The 10,360-nt window shown below is 32.2% G+C and overlaps 1 protein-coding gene across 4 annotated transcripts in view; it reads right to left on the reverse strand.

The window, feature by feature from the left end:
- The window catches only part of TP63 (tumor protein p63), a 214,546-nt gene that overhangs the window by 127,873 nt on the left and 76,313 nt on the right, over nucleotides 1–10,360 (reverse strand). For all 4 annotated transcript variants that reach the window (XM_011381558.2, XM_023525778.1, XM_011381554.2 and 1 more), the window contains exons 2-3: nucleotides 7,695–7,823; nucleotides 6,736–6,868 (exon numbers count right to left, since the gene is read on the reverse strand). In XM_011381558.2, the coding sequence (XP_011379860.1) occupies nucleotides 6,736–6,868; nucleotides 7,695–7,823 (262 nt within the window). The remainder of the gene's footprint in view (nucleotides 1–6,735; nucleotides 6,869–7,694; nucleotides 7,824–10,360) is intronic.

The raw sequence follows: 10,360 nt of genomic DNA on the forward strand, positions 1-10,360 counted from the left end.
AAATTAGAGCTTTGACATGATTTATCATCCTGCTTTGAAAATACATTTATTTTTCTTAAAAAGTTTATTCTGATAAACAAAAAGTCTGTACAGAATTACCTATTCTTCCTGATAATGTCCAATGAAAATTGTAACTTTGGTATAAAGAAAGAGCAACATCAATGACAAATATCCTGTTCAATATAATAGACTATTCCCTTGAGTTCTTTAAAATACATCTGACAGTAGAAAATAACAATTATAACCTTGTCTTATGAAGTGTTAAATGTGGATAAATGTAATATATACAACAACAACACCACCATAGGAGAGGGTTATGAAACCAATATTGTGGTAAGGTTTCTACATTTCACTTGAAGTAGCAAAACATTGATTCTCAATAGACTGTAAAAAATTATAAATATTGTAATCCCTAGAGCAATCACTAAAAGTACATGGAGATATAGCCAAAACTAAAATAGAACCATTAAAATCAAATACCAAAAGCAGGTCAAATAATCTAAATGGCAGCATAAAATGGAAACAGAAGAATAAAGGGAATAAACAAACAAAAAAATAAATGATTAAAAAATCAATAATTACATTAAATGTACATAATGCAAATATACCAATTAATAGACAAAGATTACCAGAATGGATTTAAAAAATCTAATTATATGTAGTCTGGAATGTATTTCAAATATAATGATAAATATAGGTTAAAAGTAAAAGGATGGAGAGAAGATTTACTATGCAAAGATTAGTAAAAAGGAAGTTAGATAAGTAATACTAATATAAATAAAGACAAAGTAGACTTTGGAGCAAACTACATTACCATGGATAAAGAAAAATATTATATCATGATATAATGATTGATTCAACAAACAGATTTAACAACCTTAAGTATGATATACCTAAAAACAGTGCTTCGATGTACATGAAGCAAAAAACTGACAGATTTGAAATGAGAGACAAATCCATAATTAGAGTTGGAGACTTCAACACTCTTCTCTTAGTACTCACTAGAACTAGTATACAGAAAATAGGCAAGGATACAGGAGAATTGCATAATACCATAAATCAATTAATATAATTGACATTTATAGAACATTCTATCTAACAAAAATTAAATATATAGTCTTTCAAGTGACCATGGAATATTATCAAGATAACCATATCCTTACTTATAAAATAAACTTGAACAAATTTTAAATATTTGAAATCACATAATGCTTTCTGACCTTAATGGTCAGAATCAGTAATGGAAAAGTAACAGAAAATATCTAAACACTTGGAAATTAAACAATATGCTTCTAAATACACATAGGTTAAAGAGGAAGTCTCGAGGGATATTAGAAAATATTTCAAGGTAAACAAAAAGAAAAATAAAACATATCAAAATTTATGAGATGTAGCTAAAGCAGTGTTCAGTGGGAAACTTACAAAAGCAAATACTACTATTAGAAGAGAAGAAAGATCTCAACTCAATAATATAAACTTCCAATTTAAGAAACTTGAAAAAGAGTAAAGTAAACACAAAGAAGCAGAAGAAAAGAAATAAAATAAGACCAGAAATAATAAGGTTGAAAACAGAAAGATCGTAGAGAAAAACACAGAAGCCAAAAAATTGAGCTTGTTCTTTGAAAAAGATCAACAGAATTAATAAATCTCTGGCAAGGCTGACAAAGAAAAAGAGAGAAGACCTAAGTTACCAATATCAGAAATAAAACAGGAGGATATTACAGATCCCACAGACATTAAAAGGATAATAAGGAAACCCTCCAAACAATTCATTCTACTTATGAAAATTCAAAAACTTTGGTGAAATTAACCAATTTCTCAAAAAAACACAATTTATAAAAACCCAAGATGAAACAGATCATATCAATAGTCCTATAACTATTAAAATAACTGAATTTATAAAGAGCTTCTTAAAAAGAAATACTCAGGTCCGAATGGTTTCACTCACGAATTCTACCAAACCTTTAATAAGAAATAATATCAAATATATGTAATTTTTCTCAGAATATAAAACACACCGCATGCAAAGCACAAATACAGAAAACACACTGAGGATCATGAATAATAGGGTTGCCAAGATGAAAATAACCGCACATCATAGCTACTGATATAATCTCACAGTGGTATGAGGGCTTCACCCTCATTTGCTTTAAACTGTAATTTTTCTTGTTTGAGTCCAAAACTTTAGTCTTTAGAATTCTATTTGGTCTTATCTATTTAGTTATTATAAATAATTCTTCAGTGAAGGCTTCATTTCTGCATACATTTCTGCATACATGTGTATAGCACGTCTGTATGTATGTGCGTGTGTAATTGAATCATTTTGTGGAAAACATTTCTAGAAGTGGCACTTATAGACTAAAGAGTGAGTACCTTAAACTTAAATAAATTAAAATGGGCAAGTTGCCCTTGAAATATATTATATCAATTTATATTCCCACCAGAAGTGGAAAGATTGACTGTTTCCCAACAATCTCACTAGCACTGGATATTACCAATCACTTAAATCTTTGCTGACTAGATAGATGATAAACAATCTCATAGTTTCAATTAACAATATTTTTTTATTATTGGAGAGGTTCAACATTTTATACCTGTTAAACACCTAATTATTACCTATACTCTTTGCCAAAGGGTGGGGATGGGGATGGATTTAATCGTCATTAATTTTTCAGTATTTAGTTTATTAGGGCTAGTATACTTATCATGTATTGTAGTTTTTAAAATTTATATTATGTCTTTTTAAATATAAACTCCTTTGCCAAAATTTTCAATCATCTTTCAAAACTTCTGAGCTTTACATTATGGTTTTTTAAATAAATTATTTTTATAACAGTTACCCAAACTTGAACTACTTTTTCCTTTTCCTGTTTTGATGAATTTGACTCATATTTCAAGGAAGACCTAAATAAAAATCATCTTCTCAAATATATTGCCAATCTTTTGTTTGAACAATGAATTGTTCCTTTTTACATGCCTTTAAAATATATATGCATCTGAATATTTTTCATAAGTAATTTTATACACTCTTGCCTTTCTGCTACATTATAGTTTTCTCAAGGCTAGAGATTAAAATTTGTTTATTTGTATCACAAAGAACATAGCATATAGTAAGTGCTAAAGAAATGCTTGTGGCTAGACCTAGTATATAAACTTGAAATTTTATATGAATCTTGGGTCATGAAAGATATAGGGCACTATGCTAGGTACTGTGGTATAAGCCTTTCCAAATACAAAACACTATCTCCTCTGTTGAAATGTAGATCTGAAGACTCTCCATGTATATCTTAGATGCTAAATAAGAATTTACAAAAATAGGTGGGTTTTGACAGTTACCACTCAAATCCCTAGAGAAAAACCCAATTCAGCTAAACAGAGCTTCCTTCAAAGTATGAAGAATAAACAACTGCAAAATTAAGAGTTATGTAGTTTTCTTCTAGGAGAACATTTAAGTATTAACATCATTATCCACCTCTTGAAGACATGACAGACATGCTTAGACAATTTATAAGTAATGCAAAGCTGAGATATAGTCATATATCAGACAACAGAATTAAGAGCCAACAAAGGTCTTGCTAATCCAATGCAGCACATTCTTCGGTGACATTAAAATCATTCTAATGAAGAGAGCACACACATTCTCTGCAATCCACATTTCCTTTGTTAATAATTAGAGCAAAACATTATGATCCCATTTCATGACTAGTTGTTAAGTTGAAGGATATTTCAAAAATCCGTAAAAATGGGATGACATTCTCAATTTCAAGATCTCTGTCCTTAATAATCTGACATGCTGTTTCCTGTCTACAGATTAGTATTTCTTGCACAGTAAAAGAATGCTTGGCTGAGATTCAAGAAGAAAGGAATTTATGTTCAGAGTTTGAAACTATTAGCTATTAATCTATACACAGAAAACTGAAAATATGCTACCAAATAGTGGAAGAAAAGAATCTCACACCAGTTGCAGCAGCTGTCAGTTTAGAAGGACTAGGAACCTCAGAGGATCCAAGTTCGTACTTTCCAAACGAAAACACTAATTATAACAGTCTGAGTAAGTCCACCATTTCACCACTCCTGTTGCAGAGACCTAATGTTATCTAGTCCCATCTATGTGGCTTTCAGATGTGGACATATATGAGGATGTTGGAACAGTCATACGAGAGTACACCCAGGATTCATATAGAACTATAATTTATTAGCAATGTTTCAGTTCTTTGGAGACAAGAATAAGGCAGCCACAGACAGGCAAGATTTTTTTTTTTTTTTTAATTTGATCAAGTTCATTCTTATTCTATTTATATATTCTTTTCAATACAGTTGTTTCCAAGTGACCTATCTTGTTCTTTCTACTGGTAAAACTCCATTTCCTTTTGTTTTCCATCTTTTTCTGAATCACTTCAACCCTTCACTCCTTACAAATTTGTCTACTCCGGGTCTTATTTCCTAATTTCTTATTACCCTCAATTTAATCTGGTAAACAATGTTAAGCTCAACGGTGCTAATAAGTGATGATAAAACTATTTCATCATTCCTAATTACCAATGTTGTCATGTGCCACTTCAGAAGAAGGAAAAATGTGGAGATTCTATGACATGACTATTCAATGGGAAAAAGAGTGGAGATTTTCCCACACAGCATCCCTAAAGCTTATAGAAAAAGAGGTGCTCAAGATAAAATGAAGCTCAAGCTCTTAACAAATGCAATAGCTTAGACTACAGCCATCCCCAACCTTTTTGGCCCCAGGGACCAGTGCTCCTATGAGACTCTAAGGCCTAATGATCTGAGATGGAGCTGAGATGGTGATGCTATCTACCACTGGGGAGCAACTGCAAATACAGATGAAGCTTCACTCTATCACCTGTCGCTCACCTCCTGCTGTGTGGCTCGGTTTCTAACAGGGCATGGATCAGTATCAGTACCAGTCTGTGGTCTGGGGATTGGAGACCCCTGCCTTAGAGGAAGACAGTTCTTTTAAATGGGGCTGTTTAAAAGAGAACTTTTTGACTTCTTAGATAACTTTCAAGTCTCATTTCTTTTGACTTCAAAAATTCCTGAGGACCTAATACATGTCAAATGCTATAATACTGAGCATGGCAAAATGTGGTCCCTATCCCGTTAGAGACAGAAAAATAAACTACTATATCATTGTGTAATAAGTGATGTTCTCAAGGAGAAAATCTCTTATAAAACAAAGAAGCAAGAAATAGCATGACACATTAAAAAAAAAAAAAAAACAAATGCATGGAAATATAATAATAGGAACTATAAAAGAAAAGGCTTGATTCTCAATTTAAAATTTTATAACCTCTGCTTGCTTTTACAAGCCCAATAGTCAGAACAGAAAATCCCTGGAGAGAATATAAAAAGATAGGTTTGCCTAGGCAAGTGCTATCTATCAATTTAAGAAATTATTTAGTGAATTAGGAATATTTCTAAGTCACTGTCAAATCAGAATTTATAGAAATTGATATGCAATTATAATACATTCCAAAGCCTTTAATAACCTGCCCTTTAGATTTATCTGTCAGTTTCTTTTTACTAGCTGGAGGATAATTGAGAAATGGGTCCATATTAGAATAGAAAGGAGCAGTGAGAAATAATTTTCCCTTATCGACACAATGACAAACCATCAGTGAATTTACAAAGTTGCAATTTTTTATTTTTGGTTCTTTCCTCTCCTCTTTCCCCACTTCTTCTTCTCCCCATAATAAAATGTACAATCCATATCAAAACATATATTGTGAAAATATCAGAAAAATCATGTATTAGGCAAAAAAGGCAAGTCATACCAAAACATATACTTAAGTTCTTTCGTTTAAACCATTCCTTCAAATAAAATAAATTGTCCCCCACCCAAAAAAGGCAAGACATTTTATAAAGCACTTTAATCACATCAGCAGACATTCTGTAACACTTTATCCTCTTTCTAGCTTTTTCAATATTATTTTTCTAGAAATTTTTTTTGGTTTTGTTTTTAATTTTTATAGGAAAAGCAACAGGTCTAGTGTAGTAAATGAACATTTAAAAATAAAGAAAGAAAGAAAGAAAAGAAAACCTACCAGCATTATGGACTGCACAAATACTGGAAATTCCATCTAAACATCTCAGAAAAGTGTTATACTATCGTTATGCCATTATACTCTTTAGCTGTCTGGGAGGTGTGTGGCATAAAAGGTCTTACAATTTTATAGATGAGAAACTGAGGCCTAAGGTCATGAATGATTCAGTGGTGGAACCAAAAGAAAGCCTGTTTTGTATTATCGGTTACCTTTTTTCTTCTTATTCTGTTATCAGGTACTTAAATCTGTGTGTTTGCATAGGATTTACTTTATCCTCCCTCATTAAAGAATAGTTCCATGAGAGAGGCAGTTTGCCATAGTTGGAAGTGCTTTGGATAAAATTCAGATCAAGATTCTGGTTCTGCCTATAAAACCTTGGGCTGGTAACATCCTCTCTAAATCAATATAGACATGAAGAGCATTTCAGATAAAGGATGTAAAAAATTATTTCCAATCTTCTTCTCCCACACCAGTGGAAACATGTACATTATGGAGAGTTGAGGCAGGCCCAGAATCCACAAGCTCCTAATTCTCTCTTTGCTGACCACATTGACACTTTCCAAAGGCTTTGCCCATTCAGAGCCACCTGACTTTTCATATGCCATGAAAAAGACAGTTGTAACGGAGATGTTGATACCATGGCTTATAGATTAAAGAGGAAACCCACACCACTCACCCACATAGGGTCACTCAGGTCCGAGTTCTGCATGCGAATACAGTCCATGCTAATCTCAATCTTATTTGTTGCGCCATTTTCTGACGGTTCATCTACAAAGTTCAAGTCAATGGGCTGAACTGAACAGATGGGCCTACCATAAAGAAAAAACAAACAAAAAAGTGTGTTAGGCATGGAAACGGACTAAAACACATTCACACAGTTGGTAACAATGAGCCCTTTCAGCTTCAAAGTTGGCAAGTCAGAAACCCTAGGTTTGAATCTTAGCTCAAACACTTATCAGATGCATGATCACAGGCAGTTAAAATCCAAGCCCTATTTATGAAATAGGAATCATGAACCTTGCCGGGTGGGACAAAGGAAATAACAAAATGTATTAAGGATAGAGTATTTTATTACACAATTCCTTAGGTCCCCAGTGCTCTGATATTCTTTCACCTTCCGTTTAATTTACTTATTTACCAATCCAGACTTTAAGAAAAGAGATAATAATCTTTCTCTTAGCAAGGCATAAATGACCAATAAAATTTAGTGCTGTATTTTCTGAGGGGGTATTTTTACTGTAACAGCAAATAAGAGTCTTTAAGTTAAAAGAACAGATTTTGAGTATCAGGGAACCATTGAGGAAGTTATTTTGGGTTGGATAGAAGATCCCTTCTGATTATTCAAAACTACACCACCTTGGAATAATAATGATGTTTTGATGCTGATAAATGAATAAATCTTCACTGCATTTTGAACACAGAAATACCTCTTGGAGGAATAAAAATTTCCCAACAATATTAACTGATTTTTATTGATTCTAGAAATATACCCTACTGATGCAATATTTTGACTGTTCATAATTACCTATTTATACTAGTTCAAGTATAATATATATATGTATATATATACACACACACACACACACACACACATACACATATATATATATATATATTTGCTTATATGATACTTACTGTTCCAGAAAATCCCAGATATGCTGAAAAACCTCTGGACTGAGGAATTCACTTGTCTGTGTACTCTGGGACATAGTGGATCGATAATAACTTTCTTTCCAAGAGAAATGAGCTGGGGTTTCTACAAACCTTAAAAGAACGAAAATGAAACTAGATTATAGTTTCTGTATTTATGATACAAAATATTTGTTAAAGCATACTCAATCAAGAAGAAAAATGAAGTGAATTCTCAAAATTATGCAGGTATATAGAGAGAAAATTTTATAAGTTGCACAGTTGTGTTTCTTCAGACAGTATTATGGATCCCACTTTGCAATAAAATCAGACAATCATGTCTCCTATGAGAGTTATTCTTTTTAGCTACACTTCTACTATACAACATCTATGTTCTACAGATTTTTAAAAGAACATAAGCATTCCCTCATTAGATCTAACAATGAGTGTGACCTATTATTAAACCCATTTTATAAGTGTTTTAACTGATTATCTGTCCATTTATCCTCCAGCAAGTAAAAAAGTAGAAATAGAAAACAGAAGTAAATTCAGAAACTTAAATTTCACCCTCAGCATAATCACCCCTCTCCAAACTACCATCTTGACATCATGCCCAGAGAAAATAAACTCAAGTTTCTGGACCTAGATTTTTTTCTTAATCACCAGTTACCTACCTTGATGTGTGTGGGTGGTTTCTAACTGGAGTGTAAAAGTCTAGTTAGACTAAGGAATAAGCAAACGTGTATACATTACAAATGAATTCTATTTCTGTTTGCTTTATTTGGTTGCTGGATCCTCAAGTTTTATGTTAAGAAAAAAAAATAACCCTGATTCTATATACATGAAGAAAAATGTCAACTTTCTCAGGTGATGCTTTCTCCAAATCTGTTTATTATCTACACAGATCATCTGAGTATGTGGTTCATTGTGATTATCAGTAGACTAATTTTACCCCAAGATAAAATTAGCTAAGTTCTTAATAATTATTTTTATTATTACAGAGTTAAATAGTATACTAGAATAGTAAATAATTTATAATTTGTGAATGGATGCTCTGGTCTAGTTATATAATAAAAAATAATGGCATTAAATTTATTGTTGATAATTTCGAAGCTAGATGGAGAAGCTCTTTTATTTATGCAAGCCAAATATATAGAGAGTATCTATTATTTGCTATAAGTATACTGGGTACTGGAAATAAAAAGTGAACAAGATACTCTCACCCTCTAGAAAGTCATGGTGTAGAAGGTAAGACAGGAAAACAAACCTCTAATAAATGTGTATAATACTATAAAAGAACAAAAATGAATATAACATCTTGTCTGAGGCATCAAAGAAAGAAACTTAAATGATGAGGAGAAATGAGCCAGGCCAGGTAAGGACTGATGGTATGAGTGAGCGGTTTATGGCAATAGCATAAACAAAATACTAAAATGGAAAATAACTTGACATATGTAAGAAAATTACAAGCAACTCTGTTAATATGGTATAAAAATTTTAGGCAGAAAATCTGGAAGAATTAGTTTAAGAGGGAAGTAGAAACTTATATGCTATGTTGAAATAAAAACTCAGATACTTCAATACTTCTAAAAGTAATATTAGAAGAATATTTTTTGCAAGATACTTTTAAATAAACTTTTATTTTGAAATCAAGGTAGATTCACGTGCAGTTGTAATAAATAATACAGAGCAAGTCCATGTACCCATTACTCAGTTTCCCCCAATGGTAATATCTTACAAAACTACCATATAATATCATAACCAGAATATTGACATTGATATAATTTACTGATCTTATTCAGAAATTCTTAGTTTTACTTATAGTCATATGTGCATTTGTATGTGTAGATCTATAAAGATTTTTATATGTAATTCAGTGTATTCACCTGTACAGTATTGAAGAATTTGAAGTATGAGATTGACACAGTCAGAATATGTTTTATATTGATACCTCTGAAAGTTGGGTGAAGGAAGGATTACAGCATATTAGTTTATGGGAAAAAATGGTTATTTAGGGAGTTCCTGGGTAAGTCCAGGTAAGACAATAGGATGATAGCAGAAGTAGGGATGGAGAATATGAGGACAAATTCAATTGTTAGTGAAAAGACTAAATCAAATATTGTTTGTTATTAGTGGAGGAGAAGGAAGAGTCAAGGATGACCAACTTTCTACCTTTCTTGGATGGGGTGGTTGATGACTCCACTAACTAAATCAGTAAATGCAGATGGAAGATCTGGCTTAAAGAGAAAGGAGAAAGAATGAGTTCCACCTTAGCATGCTGAGTTTGAAGTACCTACAGGACGATGTATATAAAAAGTGAAGCAGACAGTTGAATAATCCTTAAACTCTAGAGAGAAGAATGGATTAGAAGTTTAGAAGCAGAAATTCTTATCATAGAGTAAAAATGAATTCATGAGAATGAATACAATGGCCTCTGCAGAGAAGGTGCAATGAAGAGAGGAGGAGCCCTATTTGGAGAATCTACAAACTAAAGAAATTTATGAGAAGACACTGAGAAGTTTATGGCATCTTACAAGCCAATGGAAAGACATTTTTAAAAAAGGATCAACAGTTTTGAATGTGGCCGAAAGATTCAAGAAGATAAGACCTAAAAATTGTCTACTAGGTTTGATCCAAGGAGGTCACTGGCACCCTTGACACTAACACTTTCC

This window comes from Pteropus vampyrus, unplaced genomic scaffold (genome assembly GCF_000151845.1).
Source record: "Pteropus vampyrus isolate Shadow unplaced genomic scaffold, Pvam_2.0 Scaffold14, whole genome shotgun sequence".
Classification (NCBI taxonomy): Eukaryota; Metazoa; Chordata; class Mammalia; order Chiroptera; family Pteropodidae; genus Pteropus; species Pteropus vampyrus.